Raw genomic sequence first — 24,556 nt, 5'->3', positions numbered from 1 at the left:
TTTTAAGAGAGTCACAAACTTTTAGCACCTTAAAAGTATATTTCATGCGATGAATAATTTCCAAGTGAATGTTCGCATCTTTACTTCTAGTGCGTGTTTGAAGGAAGGAGAAGAGTTAAAGAAAGTGTTACTCCGGCTTCCTATACACAAGATTCTACAAGTATAGCAGTGTGGAAATGAATGAGGGCGTAGATGCAGATGAAATGGAAGATATGATCCTGCATGAAGAATTTGACAGAGCACTGGAAGATCTAAGTCGAAACAAGGCTCCAGGAGTAGACAACATTCCACATGAACTACTGACAGCCTTGGGAGAGACAGTTGTGACAAAAGTCTTCCATCTGGTAAACAAGATGCAAGAGACAGGTGAAATACCTTCAGTCTTGAAGAAGAATATAATAATTCCAATCTCAAAGACAAGGGGTTCTGACAAGTTTAAAAATTACCGAACTATCAATTTAGTAAGTCATGGTTGCAAAATATTAACACGAATTCTTTAAAAACGAATGAAGCCGACCTTGGCGAAGATCAGTTTGGATTCCGTAGAAATTTTGGCACATGGGAGGCAATACTGACCCAACGACTTATCTTGGAAGATCGGTTAAGGAAAGCAAATCTACGTTTATAGCATTTGTAGACATAGAAAAAGCTTTTAACAAAGCTACCTGTGATGCTCCGTTTCTAAGTCTTAAGATGAGGGGTGTAAAATAGAGGGTGCGAAAGGATATTTACAATTTGTACAGAAACCAGATAGTTCATAGGAGTCAAGGGGCATGAAAGGGAAGCAGTGGTCGAGAAGGGAGTGAGACAGGGTTGTAGCCTCTCCCCGATGTTATTCAATCTGTATATTGAGCAAGCAGTAAAGGAAACAAAAGAAAAATTTGGAGTAGGAATTAAAATCCATGGAGAATAAATAAAAACTTTGAGGTTCACCGGTGACATTGTAATTCTTTCAGAGACAGCAAAGGACTTGGAAGAGCAGCTGAACGGAATGGACAGGGTCCTGAAAGGAGGATATAAGATGAACATCAACAAAAGCAAAAGCAGGATAATGGAATGTAGTCGAATTAAATTAGGTGATACTGAGGGGATTAAATTAAGAAATGAGACACTTAAAGTAGTAAACGAGTTTTGCTGTTTGGGGAGGAAAATAATTCATGTTGGTCGAAGTAGAGAGGATATGAAATGTAGACTGGCTATGACAAGGAAAGCTTTTCTGAAGAAGAGAAACTTGTCAGCATCGAGTATAGATTTAAGTGTCAGGAAGTCGTTTCTGAAAGTATTTGTATGGAGTGTGTCCATGTATGGAAGTGAAACATGGAAGATAAACAATGTAGACAAGAAAAGAACAGAAGCTTTCGAAATGTGGTGCTACAGAAGAATGCTGAAGATTAGAAGGATAAATTACGTAATTAATGAGGAGGTACTGAATAGAATTGGGGAGAAGAGGAATTTGTGGCACAACTTGACTAGAAGAAGGGACACGTTCTGAGGCATCAAGGGATCACCAATTTAGTATTGGAGGGAAGCGTGGAGGGGAAAAAATCGTAGAGGGAGACCAAGAGGTGAGTAGAGTAAGTAGATACAGAAAGACGTTGATTCCAGTAGTTATTCGGAGATGAACTGGCTTGCACAGGATAGAGTAGCATGGAGTGCTGCATCAAACCAGTCTCTGCACCGAAGACGGCATCAACAATAGCAGTGTGGTAGTCGATTCGGATCAAACAATAAAAGGTTTCCATCATCGACCGTGGCGCGACACCGTCTATCAAAATTACGTTGAGAAAGAACTTCGTAGCCCTCTTACATCGTACAGGTAATGTCAAAAATCCTAATGGTTATGCTTCCTTTACTTAACCTCACTACATATGGACTATTTTTCTGTATGAAAATAACGTGGCACAGTATTTTCAGCGAACACAATTGACAACTATGGAAGTTGATGGAATGACTTGCAAATAATGCAGCTTTATAACAACGTTAATAGCCAGTGTTCCTTATAATACAACTTATTTAGTTTATAACTAGGAATGAAACCAAAGAAATTATCCAACGGTATAGACACTTTTAAAACTTCCCTAACGACGTAATTACCTATGACTCATGTTGATAGTGGCAAGTAGGCTAAGGTTTCCTTGTCAGCCTTTATCGCAGTACTGATGCACGCAGAAACTCAATGTCTAGAAAAAAAAACATCTGAAACTACAGATTGTACCTCATAATATTTCTATTATCAGGCTTACCCGCGTAGACACGCAACTCACATATGATAACGGACAAGGAATGTCGATTAACTTTTGTTTAAAAATTGTGTGGATAATCAGAAGCAAAATACAAGAAACCTGACGGACATGCAATTTGCAAGTAGTTATCATTATTATGCACATTTTTTCCGCTCAAATTTGCATTCCGAAGCGGTGGGCGATTCCCTGCATATATAGGGCTGTGTTAGGGACTCTTGGCTATCATTCGCCATGCAGAAGTCATTCATCTTTGTCGTCGCGGTCGTCGCCTGTGTCGGTAAGCCAGCAGTTCCAGCAGCGCAGAATAATGTTCGTGTGCGGTGGACCTGCATCCCCTAACACTAGAGTTCTAAATGTGTGTTTATTTAGTGTGACGGATAAATACTAAGTGATGTTTTATATTTAACTAAACATGTGATGAGGATCGTAATCATTTGTTTTAAATTGCATCAGAATTAAATTGATTTCCATTCGTGGTTCTCATGCAGTGACCTTTTGCGATTATGTTGCATCATTTCATCCCTAAGCTTGTCTTTGACATGAGATTTGTTCTTCCCTCACATGACATAAAACGAAAATTTTGCCTCTGGCACCACAGCGCTACCTTTATTACCGTATCCAAGTCGTAAAGTAAGGAGAAAGTTAAAGGAAGAATGACAGTAGCATCCCATATGGCAGAGTAAGATGACCTACATATCATTAAGTAGAAAAGCAATTTGGGAAAAAGGTTAGTTACTAGTGAATAACTTAAGTATAATAAGACAGGAAGCCATCTGAAATTATATGAGAGAAGACTAACTTTTACAAAGATTAAAATGGGATTGCAATGTTCACTTATCACTTAACTAATTTGTGACGGCTTTTCCCTTTAGGCACTTGAGTAAGTGTGGTTCATGTGGCCAAAACTTGAAAGATTATCGCTTGAATGACTTTCAAAATCAAACACAGTAATTTAATGTCTGGTCAGAACGAGGTGTAGAATGGCATCTATCTTTAAAATAAATGGGCAATACTACTGTAGTTTTTGGTACTGATGCAGGAGTGGCGACAGAGATAACAAATATCTTATACAAGTTTGACAAGGAATTAATTATTTGATATTTCATAAATAACGTTAATGATACATCGTCTCATCAGAACTATCTGGACATCCCAATATAGGGCTAATGCTGAAGTGACCACTAGACGGCACGAGAGGCAGACCAGCCAGTATATGAGGAGACGAATATCGTATTGTAAGCAGAGAAGCAGTTATAGCAGAGTTTGTTAGGAAAGTTCAGCGACTGTGAATGCTCACTTGCCCCTGGACGTCATCTACCAGGATGCACTGAAAAGAAATGTCTCCGAATTTTTTTATGAGAAAACTCTAAAATATTTTAAACAAAAAAACCGCTATTAATAGTGTGTCTCTTATATTCTACAAGTTTACATATGTATTTCTCAAAGTAAGCACCTTGTAGACATCTACTTCTACACAGATACTAGGCAGATCACATTTATGTGCCTGGCAGAGGGTTCATCGAACCACTTTCACAGTTCTCTATCATTCCATTCTCACATAACGCATGAGAAAAACGAACACCTGTATCTTTCCGTGCGAGCTCTGATTTTCCTTATTTTATCGTGTTGATAGTTTCTCCCTATGTAGGTAGGTGTCAACAAAATATATTCGCATTCGGAGGAGAAAGTTGGTGATTGGAATTTCATCAGAAGATTCCACCGCAACGACAAACGCCTTTGTTTTAATGATGTCCACCCCAAATCCTGTACCATTTCTGTGACACTCTGTCCCCTATTCATATATAATACAAAACGTGCTGCCCTTCTTTGAACTATCTCGATGTACTCCGTCAATTCTCTCTGGTAAGCATCCCACACCGCACAGCAGTATTGTAAAAGAGGACGGACAGGTGTAGTGTAGGCACTCTCTTCAGTAGATCTGTTACATTTTCTAAGTGTCCTGCCAATAAAACGCAGTCTTCGGTTAGCGTTCCTCATATTTTCTGTTTTCCTTCGAATTTAAGTTGTTCGCAGTTGTAATTCCGAGGTATTTAGATGAATTTTCGGTCTTTAGATTTGACTGATTTATCGTACAACAGAAGTTAACGGATTCCTCTTACCACTCATCTGCAGTACTGCCCCAATGATAATTCTTAAGATGATAATGGTTAAAATAAATGTTCTTAGTTGAATACAATATGATAGTACTATTATCGGGGCAATTTTTTGCCATGTTATTATTTTTAAGCAGTTATTTCAGCTTGAAGCACCTATGACTTCTGTAAATCTAAAATGAAAAGGCGCAGTCCCAGTCTTCAAAAGTAATCTGGATCTGATTATTATTGAAGGATAAAATTCTCTTTCTCATCCTATTGGATATTTTATTTGAATCAGCAGAATGGAAAATAATAGTATTGTCTTCACATTTTCGTTATTTAGGATCAACTGCCAATTTTCGCACCTTACAGACACATTTTCTAAATCGTTTTGCAGTTTGTTTGGATCTTCTGATGACTTTACTAGACGATAAACACAGTGTCATCTGCAAACAACCTAAGACGGCTGCTCGGATCGTCTCCCAAACCGTTTATATAGATAAGGAACATCAAATGGCCTTTAACTCTACCTTGGGAAACACCAAAATTCACTTCCGTTTTACTCGATGACTTTCCGTCAGTTACTACGAACTGTGACCTCTATTACAGAAAATTAAGAATGCAGTCACATAAATTAGACGTATTCCATAAGCACGCAATTTCACGAGCAGCCGCTTGTGTCGTTCAGTTTCAAAAGCCTTCCGGAAATCTGGAAATAAGGAATCAATTTTGAAATCCCTTGTCAATGGCACTCATCACTTCCTGCGAGTAAAGAGCTAGTTGTGTTTTACAAGAACGATGTTTTCTAAATCCGTGTTGACTGTGTGTCAATGGACCATTTTCATCGATGACAGTGACACCAACCCGCCGGATTGTTGCAGGCGTCAATGTACTCATGTGTGGTCTGGCATTTTTATGTAACGGGACAGGGTGTTCCACGTGTAGAGGAAGTCTTCAACTTCGAAACTCGACTAAAGTGCTCTGATTCCGGCGCACCGACGTATTTACATTACATACAGTCACGTTACACGCTACAAGAGGGCTGCAAATATGTTGATATTATGAATAATGATGTAGAATGTTAGTAACATTTGTTTTATGTAAAAGGTTCTAAGAGTTTTGGCATAAGAAAGTCGGAGATATTACTTTTCAGTACGCCCCCTTAAGCAACAAGTCCACCAGTAGCATTTCAACTCTTCTAAAGCTACCCAAGTCGACTCTTGGTGCCGTAATTGGGAAGTGGAAACGCGATGGAACAATCACAGTTAAACCAAGACCAAGGGGACCACTTGCCCTGATGGAAAGGGACAGTAGAGCATTGTGGAGGGTCGTTGTGAAAAATCGCATGAAATCAGCGAAAGGAATCACTCGTGAACTCCCAAGTTCTACCATCACTGTAGCTAGGATAGAGGGTTAAAAATAGTGAGGTACAATGGTAAAACAGCTCCTCATAAGCCCCACACGTCTGTAGGTAGTGCTGAGTGACGCTTCTGATGTTGCAGAGAGCGACGTCGCTGCACAATGAACAACTGGCAACGAAATATTAGGTCTTAAGAATCAAACTATAGCCTGTAGCAATCCAGTGGATGGATCTGAGTATCGCAAAAGCCTGGAGAACTTTACCCCCAACCATGTGCAGTGCCAGCACTGAAGACCGAAGTGAATCGCACAGGGTGTAAAATGATGAGCCAAAACGTTATGACCACTTTGTTAATAGCTTGTTTGTCCGTTTTGGAACGAAATACATAACTCATTCTACATATAAGGGATCTAACAGTTTGTTGGTACGTTTGTGGAGGTGTGCGGCATTAGATGTCTACTCATAGGTCGTGTAATTCTCGTAAATAACGGGCCGCTGATTTGCGGACGCGTTGATGGAGCCCGATAGCGACTCAGGTGGGTTCCATAGAATTTACATCAGGCGAATTTGATCATCATCGTGAGTTAATTATAACGTTCCTCATACCACCGTAGCACGGTTCCGGCTCCGAGATACGGACAATTAAACTACTTAAAGGTGCCGTCACCGTCGGGGAAGACATCAACATGGAGGGATGCAGATAGTTCGCAGTTGTCAGCGTGTCTTCCATTACTACCACAGGTCCTCCGTGCTCGCAGGAAAATGTCTCCCATAGCATAGTACTGTACCCATGAGACTGCGTCCTCGGCGCCCTGCACGTTTCGAGCCGCCGTTCACCTCGATGGTGGCGCTTGTGGAGACGACCAGCGTGTAGTGTAGCAAAAATGTAATTTCCCTCGAAGAGTTGACACGTTTCCATTGATCGACGGTCGAATCCCGATGGTCACGCGCCCACTGAAATCGTAACTGACGCTGCCTTTGGGTCGTCATGTAAACACGTATCAGAGGTCTGCTGAGGAGCTCCATGTTCAACAATGTGCGGTGAACGGTGTGGTCTGAAACACTTGTGCGTGCAGTAGCATTTTGCTGTTTCGGCAGAGATGCCACAAATCACCACCTATCCTATTTTACAGAGCAGACAAACCTACGAACCCCAAGTTCTATGAAGAGTCGTGGACGTCCAACCATTTAACGCCTAGTGGTAGTTTCACTGTGCTTCTACCTCTTTCCGTAGACGCTCATGACAGTAGCAGGTGAACATTCGAACAGGTTCACCGTTTTCGAGATACTCGTTCACAGGCGCTGCATACTAAGAATCTGTCCTTTGTCAAAGTCGCTTATCTCAATGGATTTCCCATTTGCAGTCCATAGCTGCGCCATGGTGATCCCCTGTCCGTGTCTGCTTAGCTAACATACATTCGTTATCGCGTCACATGCCCGAAACGCCTCCAGGCGGCATCTAACATCGCGATGGGCAGTGGTCATACTATTTGGCTCATTAGTGTATTTGATGATTAGGCTGCGGTTCACTTTGTGCGCTTCAGAAAACACTAAACGCACATTTTACAGTGAGAACCATTCCTGATGTAGGATGTCCTGTTCACAATCACGACCCGAACCCAACATAACATCTCTGGGATGAGTCAGGACACCGACTTTTCTCCAGATCCCAGCGTCCAACATCACTGCCTTCTCTGGTTTGAGCTATTGAGGAAGAATGAACCACCATTGCTTCACAGACATCTCAACGAAAAATTAATAGCGTGCTTTGCTTTTGGGTGTTCTGACGAGCTACTGATTCCATTTTAGGAACTTAGTGGATCTTGTTTATTTTCTGGATTTAGAGCATGTATTTAGCACATAAAATATAAATACGAGTAACAACTCTGCAAAACACCCGGAAGCACATTATTAACCAATCAAAATGGTTCAAATGGCTCTGAGCACTATGGGACTTAACTTCTAAGGTCATCAGTCCCCTAGAACTTAGAACTACTTAAACCTAACTAACCTAAGGACATCACACACATCAATGCCCGAGGCAGGATTCGAACCCGCGACCGTGCCGGCATTAACCAATCCCGCCGAGACCTCACTGAAAGTTTCCCCAACAGAGTTCAAGCCTTCATGGAGGCAAAGGATGGGCACACACTACATTTATGTGCACTAATACGTGTCCGAATACTTTTGATCACATGCTTTGCATACACTGATGCAATTACGGGCTCAACAACGGGGTGTACTGCATCGGTTTTGTTAATTCAAGTGTTAGTTCCTTCTTTATGTGAGAAAAAGGAAATGCGAACAGCTATTTTTAGTATTTCCACGCTATCCCTCGCCACATTCGCCACATATCTCGACAGACGTTCCTACAGCAGTTACATTCGCGCGCTAAGCACCCGGGGTCCAGCTGAATCGTTCATGAGGCTGCTTCTCTTGCTGGAATGGCTCAAACCTAAGAACTCACAGCTTTAATGGACTCCCTCCCCTTTTGTGATTTAGCGTTCTGTGGCGTCACACTCGTTCTCACTTACGCAACGAATAGATTGTGAAATCGGTGGGAGAGAGTCTCCTACCTGGAATATACTAGGGAAACCTCATTTTTCCTAGTCAGTGTTTCAATCTAGTGACCCATTGCAGAATCATATGGAGGAATGAATTTTAGAGAACACGGTAAGCAGCTTCGAAATTTTCTACCGTTTCTGTTGTTGTGACACGTGAGGTTGTATTTTGTGCAGCATTTGTAAATGTTACGAGTTTACACACTTCAGCAGTGCATCGTATTTTAAAGCTATTTTGGTTGATCTTGTTAATTCTTCAGTTGTAGAATATTATGGCGAATAAAATTGTATATGCTTTTAAAAATAATTGCAGAACATGCGGATTGTTATGACATACGGTACTTGCTCAGTCGTCAACGATCATCTACATCGAACGGAATCTCTTCTCCCATGGAACACGTGAGTTTCTCTAATTTCTTAATAATTTTCCTGTCTCGAAAATGGAAATTGTGGCTAGGGACCATTTGCATACTCAACACAAATATAGACTTACTGTAACTATCCTACAGGACAGGGTCCAAATTTGGACCTTTCACACTTCCTCCCGAACAGACAAATGGAGAAAATTGGTTGGTTCTGTTTGCGTTAGATGTGGCGAACGATGTGAATTACAGGGCTAATGGAGGCATCATATAGTTCATGAACGGTTCCTGAGAAAACCAGAAAAAGAGTTTATACCATGTTTGCGCCGTCAGCAGCAGACTTCTGAATAACTAACCCCAGCAAATTGCACGAATTTTAACGGTATATTCTCTATGCATTTCTCTAGAAGTACCATCTTCACGTTTTAAAAATCTTTATCCTTTCCCGTGAAACACCCCAAAAACAGGTTTTTGGGTACCAAACCTATACATGGATTTCAGGACGGCTAAGTACGGAAAAGGGCTGTAATTGTTTCTGTATATTCCCATGATCCCGATCTCGAACAACCTCGAAAATTTTCTTGATATCTTTATCCGTTTCCGAAATATGAATAATCAAATTTACCCTACTTGTACACTTAAAATAACACGAAAAGTCCGGTGTTAGGCTAAAACATAGTTTATAAAGTGACGCAGCACGAAGGAAGATGCTGTAAACTCTCTCTGTTATCATCAGAAGGGTTCACTCCATGTCGTAGTACTGAAGCAGATACTAAATTTTTGTAGGCGTGAAATCCGGTCTCAGATGTATGACTAGTTTTGCTTTATTTCCGTTTCATATAACTGAATTATTAAAATTCCGCTGGCCCATAAAGTTCTTTTCATATGAGTGACATGCCCTGCTGCTGCAGTACGGAAAAGAAGAAAACCAGCGGAAATATGATAAATGGTCCTATCGAAACACAAAAAGATGAATATGCTCCTGTTTATTTAAAAGACTTCGACTGGAAAGTGCGATATCAGCTGCCTCAATCTATCTTCCTCTGCGCCTATAAGGATTATCCTAAAAATTTGGGCATGCGAACATATTCACTCTTCTTTATGCTGAGAGAGAAATATACAGTGGCAGTGGGAAAGAGACGGAAAATTAATAAATACTGGAAGACGAGAGACAATGGTTGTATTATAAAAAGAGCGAAGAAGACAATGGCGATGTGAGAGAAAGAGAGGGCCACATTGGCAGTAGATCATAGTTGAAATTGGCAGAACAGTGCTAGGAAAAGAGTAAAGGAGACATTGCCAGTGGGAGAGAAGTAAAGAGGAGGAAGAGGAACTTTGTGATAACCAGTGATAATGAGAGGCAGGGTCTATGACAATGACAACGAGGAAGAGAGAGATAATGGCAATGAAAAGAGACACCAGTAGTGGAAAGGAATGAATGGGATACTAGCATTAAAATGTAACAACAGGCAGATAGTGACAATGAGAGGAAACAATAGTTTTAGGGCAGAATGAAAGAGACAATGACAGAGAGACACACAGGGATAAGGACAGTCAGTTGGGCTCAATAAGTGGTGAAAAAGGGCAAGTCGGTGAGAGGTGAATTTTATGTTTGAAAGACCGCGATAATGTTCACACGCCTAAATTTTTGTGAATATTTTTAAAGGTTCTGAGAAAGGTAGAATTAGACAGCTGGTACCCGACTTTTAAATCAGAGCCTTTTAAATAGAAAAATACTAGCCTTTCTTGTACTGGTAAGTTCTTTTTCAAAAGGTATTTAACTCGTATCTTCTGTTTGATAATACTTCTATACAATTTTATTTCACTTAGTGATTGATCACATAGGCTGTTAAATCCTGCACTGACAAGATATTCTCGATTGCAACATTTGAAATATGAGTTGCGTATTTGTTCCTATGTGCATGGCCATGCTGAACCTTGCACAAATTTTCACATTTGGAAAAAGCTTACACCTGCTCAGAAATTTTTGTAATTTCACAAAAAGGCTGCACCATAGATAACATGGTTGCTACTATTTCAAAATGAAATCAGAAAATATATTAAAGCTTTGTAATAGGACGGCTAGAGGATAAAACCTGAAAAGTCTCCCGGTGTAGAACACTTTCCACAGCGAATACATGTTTTTGTGAATTAGGTACCTATTTCATAGAGTCTGTCTGGAATATGTTACATAATGTGGTCATAATTACTGCATCAGTTCCATCACTGAAGTCTCTATCACACAGTGCATGGATATAACGGCAAAAAAAGCGTAATAGGTAAAAAATATGAAAACACAATGTGCGAAAAAAGTCCGACATCACAGTTTTTATTTTATTTTTTACTGATCGATAAATTTGTCCTCGCAAGATTAGAACTATCTGACCCTCTATTACATACAAGTAGGCATATTATGTTATGTTCCTTACGACAAATATGCTATCAGAAATCTTACATTCAATCTGCGATAAAAACACTTAGATATAACAATAACATGAAGTTTGCAAAATACTGGACGGCAAAGGACTTGGAAGGGCAGATTAACAGAATGGATACTGTCTTGTAAAGAGGTTATAAGTTCAATATAAATATAAGAAAAACACGGGTGATGGAATGTTGTCGATTTAAATCAGTTGAAGTTGAGGAAATTAATTAGAAAATGAGTACGAAAATTAGCAGTTTAGTGACTAGTAGATGACTTATTTTGGCAACACAATAACTGACGATGTACGAAGCGGAGAAGATAAAATGTAGACTAGCAAATAGAAGATAATCATCTCTGGAAAGACAAATTTGTTATTATCGAATATAAATTTGAAGGTTATTAATTATTTTCTGAGGTCACTTGGGGAAACTGGCACGCAGATGATAATCAGATTAACCGAGAAGAAAATAGATTTTCAAGTGTGGTACTACAGGAAAATGAAAATTAAATGTCTATATTCGATAACTAGTGAGGGGGTACTGAATTGAAGAAATGCGTGAAGTTTATAGCACAACTTGACTAAAACAGGGGGTATGTTGATAGACCCCATTCTGAGGCACCAGGGAATAGTCACCTTGGTAATGGAGGTAGTTCGGGTGGGGAGAGGGGGGGGGGGGTCAAAACTGTAGAGATAGAGACCTAGGAATGTCTAGAACAAGCAGACTTCAAATGGATGCATGTTGCAGTAGTTATTCAGAGATGAAGCAGCTGTCACAGGATAGAGTAACATAGAGAGCTGCATCAGGCGAGTCACCAGACTGAAGAAAACATTAAAAGTATTTGTTGATTGACTGTAGAAAGTACTGCAACCAGCCACAAGTCTTTATTGTACCGTTACTAGTTTCGGGCCTTTTAATAAAAATTGTTATTAAAGCTGAAGGAGTTACGTGCTAGTACTAAGGTTAGAAGTTCAACAAGCTCATAAATTTCACGTAGAGTAAGCTCTTTATATCGAAACATGTTATTTTTAATTGCTAAGATTTTGTTTTCATATGAACTATATCGAAGGATGTGAATCTGGCCTGTTAAGCATGGGAATGTATTTGATGTTTTCTGAAAGCTCACAGCTATTGTTTACACAAATATTAGATTCAAATGTATAGCCCTTTTTTGAGGATCTCATTAAGATTTTAACAGATTTCGTAGAAAAGGCTCTTTCGTGAGTTGACATTCAGACATATAGAAGACTGTTCTTTGTGAATCTGTGGTTGTGATCGAAGTTTTGGGACAGATGGATTCATTATTGCAGATTCAGGTTTTTCAGTTGAGATTAAGAGGAAGTTGCATTCTTCAAGGACTTTTTTAGGCTTGCTTTGTCATTTTAGGGTTAGTTCGGTATTAATTTCCTTTATGTTGCTGTTTCTGAAAAATCAAGTTTCTTATTTAAATAATCGTCTTCATATATTATTACTGCTGAGCTTCCTTCGTTTGATGTAACTACAAGTGGTTTATTCTTTTCTTCTGCACTGACACCGTCCCCAAACTTCACAGTAGAGTCTAAAATAAACACAGGAACAAAAATATCTCTACGTTCAAATCAAGCAGCACTTTAGTGGCACAAACAGTTCCTCGAAACTCTATTAAATATGTCTGCATACCATTCGTTACTAATGTTCCATATCGGACTGCAAACGTATTCGGTGTCAAAAATATGAAAATTAATTCTCCACAAACAATAAAACGAAACAAAAATTTCGACAACTTAAATTTAAAATCTAAGGTACACCACAGGTCTGGCATTTAAAACTATATTATTCTGTGTGCCTCAAATTCTACATTCGAACTGGTAGAGTTTCAACGTACGATACAGCAAACACATGGATGCTCTCAGGCTCAACAACCCAAACACGTCAACTTCAGCTATTCACTTGGCCCAACACATAAACACAGAGGTAAGCATTGAAGAAAGCTTTGAGACATTACATTTTGCCGAAAGAGGAATACAGATGAATTTGTTAGAGGAATTAGAAACATATAACCACATTCACAATAAACCTGACTGCATATTGAATGACCAACTAGAATGAAAAAAACATGCGTATCTTCAAAATTTCATACACTTCCTATAACCTAAAATGATTGAAATAATAGTTAACTGACAGAGAGAAAATTCTACATAGGCAGTTACCAGCACCTTTCATACCATAATAATTAAATATATAACTGTATTAAAACTATGTGTATTACGAAGAAGTATGTTGGCAATAATCCCAGTAGAGAACCGTATCTGTACACATATCACGGTCTTCGTCACATCAAATCAGTAGCCGATGTAAACAAATGTATCCGCCATCCTATATTTAGTTCAGTTCATTGATCAGCATGTATCGCAAAAGAAAAGCATACGTCTTTCTTATAATATGTATCGGAGGGCTTTTCAGGAAGTAAGTGAAATACATAGAGCGTATATAAGAGTAAAGCTATGTAACCACAAAAACTTTGTTGTAATTTAGGACGCAAATGAAAAATCTTTTGTAAACAAAGCGGGCACAGAAACTTTGTTACATTATGATCACAAATGTAAAACTTGCAAAGAAGTCGACGTTACTATATGACGAAGGGTTCAAGGCTGGAACTAGTAATGGTAGAATAAAAACAGTTCAAAATAGTTGTGGCTCGTAGTAGTATTTCAAACAGTGTAATTTACGAAAACGGCTGCGGTGTTCTCTTACCAGAATGGATAAAATATAGTATTTGTCGACGTACAGTAGACCACAAGGAGACTGAAAGTAGTTTTACTTCAAATCACAAGCAGCAATGGGCATGAACGAAGAGAGTGAGCCGGCCAGCGTGACCGAGCGGTTCCAGGCGCTTCAGTCTGGTGCCGCGCGACCGCACCGTTCGCAGGTTTGAATCCTGCCTCGGGCATGGATGTGTATGATGTCCTTAGGTTAGTTAGGTTTAAGTAGTTCTAAATTCTAGGGGACTGATGACCACAGATGTTAAGTCCCATAGTGGTCAGAGCCTTTTTTTTAATTATTTTTTTCAAGATAGTGAATGGAAGCGATTGTGTAAGAAATGAATGGAAAGGGAAACATAACGGGGAGAAGACGGGAGCATTTAATTACTGTTTCATAGCAAGAAACTGAATATATTTGTTCCTTCTTTTTAGGTGCGCCACAGGAGGTGATACAGTTTTTTCGTAAATACAAGGGGGCACTGAATTGTGTGGAGCGTGCAGTGTAGCTTGTTGAAGAGGCAGGCACCAGCAACGGAGAATGAGTTTGCGAATGATTTTGTTTTATGGGCAGACACCGCTGGCGTTCTAGATCAGTTACTCCTTGTACAATACGGCTATGATGATGTGACAGGTACGTGACCTTTGATGCAAAGAAGTATCGGATTTCATTCACTCTGAAGAGTCGAAGAAGTACGGACAGCTTTCGGTAGTCACGTTATAATAGTCCTTTTTGAAAGTACGAGAAAATTACGTGGATATTGGCGAATATTGGAGATGTAACGCACACAATTATTCACAGTTTGTCCTAACCGTCAAGAGTTTACAGTCTCGCGCCGTACTGGATTATATCGCAGTAGCGGAGGTTCAGGAGATCGAGTGACTGCAAGCGGGAGTCTTCCTAAGCGTGGCGGCAGTGATTTCTACCCGGCGGAACTGCTCACTCAAAGTCTCACCCGTAACGTTCACGTTTACTGACATAGTTTTTGGATACCGGAGCTGAACATACAATTTGGAACTAATTAATTTCTGGTAGTGTACTGAAGGTAGTTAGGATTTCATCATATTTAGTTCTCGGTTTTGCACCACCGAAGACAGATCGCTATTCATCTGGACAGTGGCTGCATTGAAATCTACTGGTGTGGCTCTCGTGTGAAGATGGAGGACGTCTGCACAGAAAGGAAAGTTAACAGGCAGACAGAACAGATGAGAAGACGTTGACACGCAAGGAGAATAAAAGTTAGCCTAGGACTGAGCCCTGGGACACTCCTGTGAGAACAAGCCTCCAGTAAGGCTCTCCACTCCCACAGACCACACGCTATTCTCTGGGTCTCAGTTCACTTCAGTATGTTACCGGAATATTTTATCTGCGTCGACAGTGTATGAATTTTGATGGCGTCAGATGCATTGCAGATGTCTAGTAGTGTCAATACTGTGATCATGCTGTTGAGTGTGACATATTTCATCTCATCCATTACTTGAATTTACACACGATTTGTGCTGTGGTATTTACGAATCCGAACTGATCTATGACATAAGTGTCGTATTTACACAAGCATTTAATCAGTTGATCGTGATCAATGTATTCCAATACTATGGATACAGTGGGTGATGTTTTGTAAGGCTGTACCTGTTTGCTGTTACATTCTAACTGGCTCTTGATATTGACTATGGCTGGGAACGCCACATACCATGTCATACGAAGGTGCTTCTACTGCGTCGCCACCAGCCCAGACCCTACTCTGTACATAAATATAAAGAAAGTTGGTCTGGAAAAGCTTACACAGTTGCATTAATTCGTTTCAAGGTTCTTTTCGTGAATGATCAACAAAGCTTAAACTATGCAGTGACACAGAATTAATAAAAGAGAATAATTTCAAACAAGGTGGTTCAGTAGAGGAGCTTTGACTGACTATGGAAAACACATGTCGATTAAACGTTAACAAAACAATTTGTTAATGAAGCCAAGATGATGTGCTCATGGACGGACGATGTACACAGTTTTTTTCTGGTGCCTCAGCGTAAAACCACACGATAATTTAATCGTGACCTAGTATCTCACAATCTCAGATCGATCATTCATTCGCAGACATACAGAACTCCGCTAACGCTACATAAATGAAACTGCAGCAAGGAGGTTGGTACCGACTGCGTGGTTATCGTCAACTATGAATCGAAAGCAAGATAATTTGTATACAATTCGTTACATAGGAAAACAGCATACGAGTTCCAGCCGAAAGTACAACGGATCCAAGAAAACGGCACTGAAATGAAAATACGGTCAAATTTACGCGCGAACGCCAACTGCGTCAGCAAACCAGACTAATATTCAATTACATGTATATTTCAACACTAAAACACCCGGTAACTGTAGGTTCGCCGTGTAAATGTCACGCGATTCTACTAACATATGAGCTAGCTAACCACGAACAAATCACGCAGATTATCATTCAGAAAAGTTGCAAAATAGCTATCAATCACGGAAATATGAAAAACAAGAAAGAGTTTCCTCATTCAGTAACGGAATTCATGAATTATGAGCTGGTGGCTCGTTACAAGAGACACGTGGAGACAGATCAAGTGGTAGACACTTATACACAACGAAAAGAACGGAGACAGCACATGCATACGAAGACACAATTATTTATACATTCATACAAATTAAAAAATGCTTATACTGTCCTTCTCATTACGTACTGGGCCGCTCTCCACCATGTAATGTTCTGAAGCGACAATGTTACTACGAGGTAATTATTAAATCCGACACTCCTAACATTTCCCCCAAATGTATAAGCACAATGCTTCACTGTTAATGACTGGAAGAGAAATTAGACCACTTCAGTTGGTCTGAATGAAGCTTACACATTTCAAAAGCGAAATTAACAAGACCAAGACCATGCTTAACGATTACGAAGTAAATGTCGTGTGACTAGGGCCTCCCGTCGGATAGACGGTTCGCCGGATGCAAGTCTTTTGATCTGACGCCTCTTCGGCGACTTGCGCATCGATGGGGCTGAAATGATGATGATTAGGACAACACAACACCCATTCCCTGAGCGGAGAATATCTCCGACCCAGCCTGGAATCGATCCCGGGTCCTTAGGATTGACATTCTGTCGCGCTGACCACTTAGCTACCGGGGGCGGACGATTACGAAGTGAACACGCCAAAAGCCCAAGATAGAGTGTCTTCAGCACAGTCGCAGGCAGGGGAGCTCCCAGGTAAACGGAAGTGACCAGAGTATTCATTCCGCCGCCAACTTAGCACAAAACCTACACTCGGGCAGTGGGGATAAACCTCTTTGTTTGCTGACAGGACACCAAGTTGGTTAAACTGCATCTAGGTGGTAGACCCGCACCAGCAGTAGACGAAAAGCAGCAGGACAACGCTATCCCTTATAACCAAGATTAATATTCATTCACACAAACATAATCGCGTCATGAGGGGTGGGGAAGGAAACATGGTAATGTAGAGTACAGAGGGTAAAATACGATGCACATGTTATACATATGAATAGAAAGTGATTGTAAAATGAATCTTAATAAAGATGCAGAGTACAAGTTGCTTGCATTAATCTGCCAAATGTGAAAAATTCCTAATAAAGATGCAGAGCACAAGTAGCTCGCATTATATTAATCTGTCAGGTTTGAAATAGCTCCACTGCTCAATCCTGTCACAGGAAAAAGAGAACAGCACCAACCTCGTGGCGCGGAATTTGATTCAGAATATTATTTAAACGGAAAGGATGCCACAAAACGGCTCTTATACAGATATTTCACAGTTGATGACTTGGTGATGATTTTAGGAGCATGTCTGGGTACACTCATGTTCCATTGAAAAGAATGTATCCCATTCACGAAAGAAATAATAAATATGCCTATCAAGGCTGATACTGTGCCGTCAGGAACATTCTTGAATATGGTAATGCTAATACAGTCGTTGCCTGTCGGTTAAGAAAGATTCTCGTTATTTTATTGCTTTTATTATTGTGTTTATTGTAACATAGCAATGTGATAAATATCAGCATTTTGTATCTTGGTATTCTTCCAGGTGACGACTCGTCTCAGCATGGGAGCTGAATAGAGGTGAAAGAAGTTCATTCACTTCGTCATCTGACTGTGTTCCCTTCACCCACGCTACGGAGATTCTTCCAAAGAACCGCGCAGCTCGTATTTGGTATTTCTGAGCGCGATGCAACGAGTATGACTTATTCAGGCGTTCGGAACGTATTGCTCTTCGCCATTTCCACGGTTTTCTGTATACGTAGTAGCACTGAGGCGTCGGCTTTGACTGGAAACGCATTTGAACATTATACCTATTGATCAACATTTGACGTAGTTCTGAGTTTGCACGCAGGATGCGTGACGCAACTTGAGCCATAGGGGCTGGTAGGAGTGAACCACGGAAATAGCTACATCCAGTGAGATGTGTGGGGTCCACCTTTCATCGCGCAATGGGATGGTACGCAGTGAGGTGTGTGGGGCGCAATGAGAGAATGTTCGTACGGTAACTCAAGAATCTTCTTTACACGTTGTGTAGAGACTGTGTCAATAAGATCCTGTTTATGTCTCCAGTTCCGATGATGTGCTCGTATTCGCACTGAAGTGAACCTAATTCCGTTAGTGTGCTAAATTTTTGCGGTTATCTATATTCATATAACTCCGACATTATTTCATAACGCTAAATACAGGCACAGTACTGAGTTGTCGTATCGTGAAACTTTTCAATCAGATAGTAAAAATTAAAATCCTTTTTAGGTCTCGTAGACAAACCAACACTCTTTTCTGTGGTGTATTGTGAATGACATCTACAATACATATGTAATGCATATTTACTTGCAGCATTGTTTTTTTCGCAGGAGCCAGCTTCGCAAAGGTGACGTGTTCTGATCTTTGCCTAGACCTGGCAGAAAAGGCTAATTATGGGCTATACCCCTATTCGCACGGTATGTATATTACTGTTACACGTATCTGAAGAATTCATGAACGAAATTTTTTAATTAATTAATTATAATAACATTCTAAAAGTTTTAAACTTTTTGGCCATAATGTATTTACTTCTAGGTCTCCCACGTATATAACATTGAGAAGACCTGAATTTGTTGATTCTTACAATAGTATCAAAAAATTACGTTTACGTTTTAAAGGTGGCTACAAGTGCATGGTTGCTATTTTTACAATGAAAAAATACAAATGTTTATTTCCTTGTAAGCTGCGTTGCTATTTTTGATGGATTATGTCAATCCACACAACTTGATTAATAAAGTTATTAAAGAACGTGTTAAGTATTAGTGAAACGCAAAAATGCCTTTGAAAGTATTGATAGAAATTGATGGACTATGTATTTTAATAAGGAGGGAGCTATTATTTCGTCGGAATGGAATCCAGTGCAATGAAAGGAGCAGTACACAGTACTGTTCATAATACAGAACATAGAGAACTTAAGATCAACATATATATCTTCCACTAACTGAAAAACATTGAAATAAGTAGGTAATCAAAAGCCTTTCGGATAACCCGGTTTCAAGTGATTACGTTATATTTGTGAACTTCGCTCACTGACACAAAAAATTAATGGAAATTAAATAAATGCAAGAACATATGTTTATACGCGTAATACAGTCATATAAAGTGACTAAGAATATTTAAATCTAATGTCTGTGCTGAAGTATCAACATATTAAGAACGTTCAGTGTCATTTCAGTGCCCGATGTTTCCCTGCATCTTCGATGCTGATAGGTTGCCAACTTTTGATGTTCCTGTGGACAGGATCATTCGCGACAGTAATTAATAGCAACAGTTTTGTGTTCCAATAATTAACGTGTTTAGGGGAGACATTGAAACATGTGGCAGAAGTAATAGTATAGCGGCCTGGTAATAGGCCTAATCATACGTTTATGTCAGATTAATTATAACGTTATTTATGACTGAATTGTTTTTTGGTATTCTGAATACAAACAGTTTGTAAAGTGTTTTATTTTTCTTGTGCAGAAGACCTAATTGACGAATATTACGGAGATGGCTGCGACGACGGTTGCCTACTGTATCAGGTAAGTTGAAAAAAATGGACGAAGTGCATCTTTGTTAGGGAGCGGTTTGGGAGTTATAGGACTGGACTGATTAAGCAGTATGTTTCACAAAATTGTTAAAAATTCCCACAAACATAAAATGAACATTTCAGCCATTTAATTCATGAATGAGACAGGCATTTAAGGTAATAAAAGGTCTCGTCACAGGCATACCTCTCGAAGAGCATAATACACTCCTGGAAATGGAAAAAAGAACACATTGACACCGGTGTGTCAGACCCACCATACTTGCTCCGGACACTGCGAGAGGGCTGTACAAGCAATGATCACACGCACGGCACAGCGGACACACCAGGAACCGCGGTGTTGGCCGTCGAATGGCGCTAGCTGCGCAGCATTTGTGCACCGCCGCCGTCAGTGTCAGCCAGTTTGCCGTGGCATACGGAGCTCCATCGCAGTCTTTAACACTGGTAGCATGCCGCGACAGCGTGGACGTGAACCGTATATGCAGTTGACGGACTTTGAGCGAGGGCGTATAGTGGGCATGCGGGAGGCCGTGTGGACGTACCGCCGAATTGCTCAACACGTGGGGCGTGAGGTCGATGTTGTCGCCAGTGGTCGGCGGAAGGTGCACGTGCCCGTCGACCTGGGACCGGACCGCAGCGGCGCACGGATGCACGCCAAGACCGTAGGATCCTACGCAGTGCCGTAGGTGACCGCACCGCCACTTCCCAGCAAATTAGGGACACTGTTGCTCCTGGGGTATCGGCGAGGACCATTCGCAACCGTCTCCATGAAGCTGGGCTAAGGTCCCGCACACCGTTAGGCCGTCTTCCGCTCACGCCCCAACATCGTGCAGCCCGCCTCCAGTGGTGTCGCGACAGGCGTGAATGGAGGGACGAATGGAGACGTGTCGTCTTCAGCGATGAGAGTCGCTTCTGCCTTGGTGCCAATGATGGTCGTATGCGTGTTTGGCGCCGTGCAGGTGAGCGCCACAATCAGGACTGCATACGACCGAGGCACACAGGGCCAACACCCGGCATCATGGTGTGGGGAGCGATCTCCTACACTGGCCGTACACCACTGGTGATCGTCGAGGGGACACTGAATAGTGCACGGTACATCCAAACCGTCATCGAACCCATCGTTCTACCATTCCTAGACCGGCAAGGGAACTTCCAACAGGACAATGCACGTCCGCATGTATCCCGTGCCAACCAACGTGCTCTAGAAGGTGTAAGTCAACTACCCTGGCCAGCAAGATCTCCGGATCTGTCCCCCATTGAGCATGTTTGGGACTGGATGAAGCGTCGTCTCACGCGGTCTGCACGTCCAGCACGAACGCTGGTCCAACTGAGGCGCCAGGTGGAAATGGCATGGCAAGCCGTTCCACAGGACTACATCCAGCATCTCTACGATCGTCTCCATGGGAGAATAGCAGCCTGCATTGCTGCGAAAGGTGGATATACACTGTACTAGTGCCGACGTTGTGCATGCTCTGTTGCCTGTGTCTATATGCCTGTGGTTCTGTCAGTGTGATCATGTGATGTATCTGACCCCAGGAATGTGTCAATAAAGTTTCCCCTTCCTGGGACAATGAATTCACGGTGTTCTTATTTCAATTTCCAGGAGTGTATAATAATTATTACCCAAATTTCATGTAAATGCCTCATGTTGAATCAAATCAATATATTCAAATTCTACTCGTCAAGAAATAGTCGGTCAAAATAAATGTTGTCTTCGCAGTGTTAGCAGCTGATCTTGCGGTTGAGTTCGAACAATAAATGCTAGTAGACTGGTGTCCAAAATTAAAGCAACAAACTGTTGTTTCCCCGTGCTGTGTCTAATTCACGATATAATCACGGAAACTGTCGACAGATGTCGTTACGATCGAATTCTGCACGGAAGAGTGCATTCCGCTCAACGAATAACCACGCCGACGATGACGTCAGGGTAGTCCAACATCCACAACTGCTGTGTACACATTCACAGACGGCGCACTTTGGCACAGAGAACACGCCTACATACTATGTGCTATGGAGGGCCATATGAAGAATGGAAGCTGGAGAGTCGCAATCTGATGTGGCCCGGTGGCTTCATATGAATGGTTCTATGGTTTCTTCGGTGAAGCGACAGTTTATAGAGACGGAAAGTGTATCCCGGAGACCAGAACAAGCCCGACCACGTGTGATATCAGAAGGAATGGACCATTATTTGGCAGTAAGGGCACGACGGTCCCGCCTTAGCACTGCACTGCATCTGGCATCTGACATCGCAGCATCCCACGGACGTGGTGCATCGAGGCAAACGGTGTACAGAAGGCTTCAACCGAGTGGCCTTTATTGTTGGGGGACCTGATGTCTGTCTACGTCTGGCGTCTGGCGTGTCTTCACAGATGGGAACGTCTATAGTTGAGCCATCAACATACCACGCTCAACGGTCGAACTGTGTGCCAATGTTCTTTTCACAGATGAGTCCCGATTAGGCCTGGAGAGTGATAATCGACGGATTTGCATCTGGAGGGCACGTGGAACACGATTTCAGGATCCTGACATTGTAGAAAACGACCTATATGGAGGAGAATTTCCAATGGTATGGGCAGGGATTATGTTGACCACTCGAACAGCTCCTCATGATATTGTGCGGGTGAATCAGCAAGATTTAACTGCTGTCAGGTACAGTGAGGAGATCTTGGGATCTCACGCACGGTTGTTGCGAGGTGCTGTGGACCCAGACTTCGTATTGATGGACGATAATTCCCGATAACATAAGGCTCGGGTGGTTATTGTTTTTTTTTTTTTTTAAGTGAAGGTACTGCACGAATGGCTTTGCCTCTTTGCCCTCCTTACTTGAATTCCAAAGAGGATGTCTGGGAAGCACTAGGGAGATGGGTTGCATCATGTCAGCATCCACCAACCACTCTCCAAGACTCGTGAGCATCCCTCCAGGAAGAATGGGCGTTATTGCCTCAACATGAGATAAGTGACATCATTCACAGCATGTCCCGTCGTTGTCAGGCCAGTATTGGTGCCAAAGGCTGTCATACCTCGCACTCAGCACATTAACTAGGTGTCGCAATGTGTGTGTAAATCTGTTAAGTCGGGAAAAACGAAGAACATATTTGTCTATCGTTATGCATGTTGCAGTTGGTTACGTTATGTATTCATTACATTGTTTCTACTTTACTGTCACCTGTTTATACTGTTTTGTGGCAATATAAACACAACCTTGCAAAGTTTCTTTGTTGCTTTAATTTTGAACACCAGTCTTAACCAAATGACACGACTCAGCTGCTAGGAACACTTCTCCGAAGGAGCCTCGCTGGCGGCTGCACCGCAGCTGGTGATACCGCTGCAACAAGACGCACACGGCAGCGGTGGTGGAGATTCGAACCCGCCATCATCCGCCGGCTCCACTGACTCCTGTCCGCCGTGTCCGTCACGGCACAATCTCGGACCTTAATGTTTGATGAGTGTAAATCATGGGCTTTCGTCTGTCGTCTCTTCGAAATAGTAACTGCACGCTCGTCGCTTACGACAAAACCATAACACTTACTTCGACCTTATTACTGTTTCTGTCACCACTCGTCTATAAAAAAAGCTTTCTTTGGGCGCAAACTATACCGCCATTGTGGATGACTAGTCTCTTGTTGCGGTAAGTAATCTCATTTACAACGCCTTTCGAACTTGACATAAACGGCGTATCTTGCTCTACAAGTTCCACAAGGTGGCGTTACCTCAGACGATATACGCTTTCATATCAAAGGTGCGCGGAAACTTTGCAAACGCAAACGTCACCAAAGGACAGCTGTGAGCTACGAGTGCACAGACAGGTCATTGGTTTCCCTATATGCATACAATTCCCGCGCACAGAACCTAGCTTGTCTAACGACGTACCCACCGATGACGCCACAAAGATATCGTGATACCGTGACTGGGAGGTGGTTTATTTTCTGTAAATTATGTGGCACTTTAGCAGTAACGTGATGTTAAGCGTGAAATGTGACGTTGGCTCCAGATTTCGAAACAACGTAGCACAGCACTTGCTTCTTCTCTTCCTCTCTAGCTGACATCGACCGTAACTCCTTTAACTGAGGGCGAAACTACAGAAGAAGACGGTGGATCGGCTCGCATTAGAGGGAGGTCTGCGTCCCACGCTAGACTCGCCTCTCTTCATCACCGCCGTAATCACCAGTAGAAGCAGAAATTTGGGTCAAGAACTCGGGTAACAACAGCACCATGTACGGAAATAAACTGCACAAAAATTAAAGAATTTTGGCAAATTGCTTGTGTATTAACAGCTACCTTTCCTTTCCACACAGCCGTCACAAATACCTGCTTTACAGCAAAGTATCCTCTCTTTCAGGTAAATTCAGTCAAAACTGGCATGGTTTTTATTCTGTTCAATACGAGAATAATGGGAGAAAAACTTTGTCTATGTCTAACAATCAATAACATTAGTTATCCCGCCATTAAAGTAGCCTTTTCGCGGGGTGTGGGAGATATATCAGTCGACCACAACAGTATTGCACCTGGTTGTGACGGCGCTTCGATCGGTTTACCGAGAGTTTCTATCGCGATATTTCACGAGGACGCGCTGAACCACTTGACAGAATTTGCGCAGCTGTCCTGAAATCATTCGTAGTACGGTATGTTTTCCTTAGTTACCACTGTACTTGTTTACTAAAATGTCACCGCCTGTTTCCGATAACAGCCGAGGAAGGCTAAGTGCAGCAATATCGTGG

General features: G+C 41.6%; 1 protein-coding gene across 1 annotated transcript; it reads left to right on the top strand.

Annotated features, from left to right (window-relative positions):
- The first annotated feature begins 2,468 nt into the window (after positions 1–2,468).
- On the top strand, positions 2,469–24,085 carry LOC126144913 (uncharacterized). The gene is made up of 4 exons (XM_049915520.1): positions 2,469–2,520; positions 18,643–18,729; positions 19,775–19,833; positions 23,878–24,085. The coding sequence occupies exons 1-4, from the start codon at positions 2,475–2,477 to the stop codon at positions 24,007–24,009; spliced, it is 324 nt and encodes a 107-aa protein (XP_049771477.1). The 5' UTR covers positions 2,469–2,474; the 3' UTR covers positions 24,010–24,085.
- The last annotated feature ends 471 nt before the right edge of the window (positions 24,086–24,556 follow it).

Source organism: Schistocerca cancellata, chromosome 2 (genome assembly GCF_023864275.1).
Source record: "Schistocerca cancellata isolate TAMUIC-IGC-003103 chromosome 2, iqSchCanc2.1, whole genome shotgun sequence".
Taxonomy (NCBI): Eukaryota; Metazoa; Arthropoda; class Insecta; order Orthoptera; family Acrididae; genus Schistocerca; species Schistocerca cancellata.
This window is presented reverse-complemented; position numbering and strand designations above follow the sequence as displayed.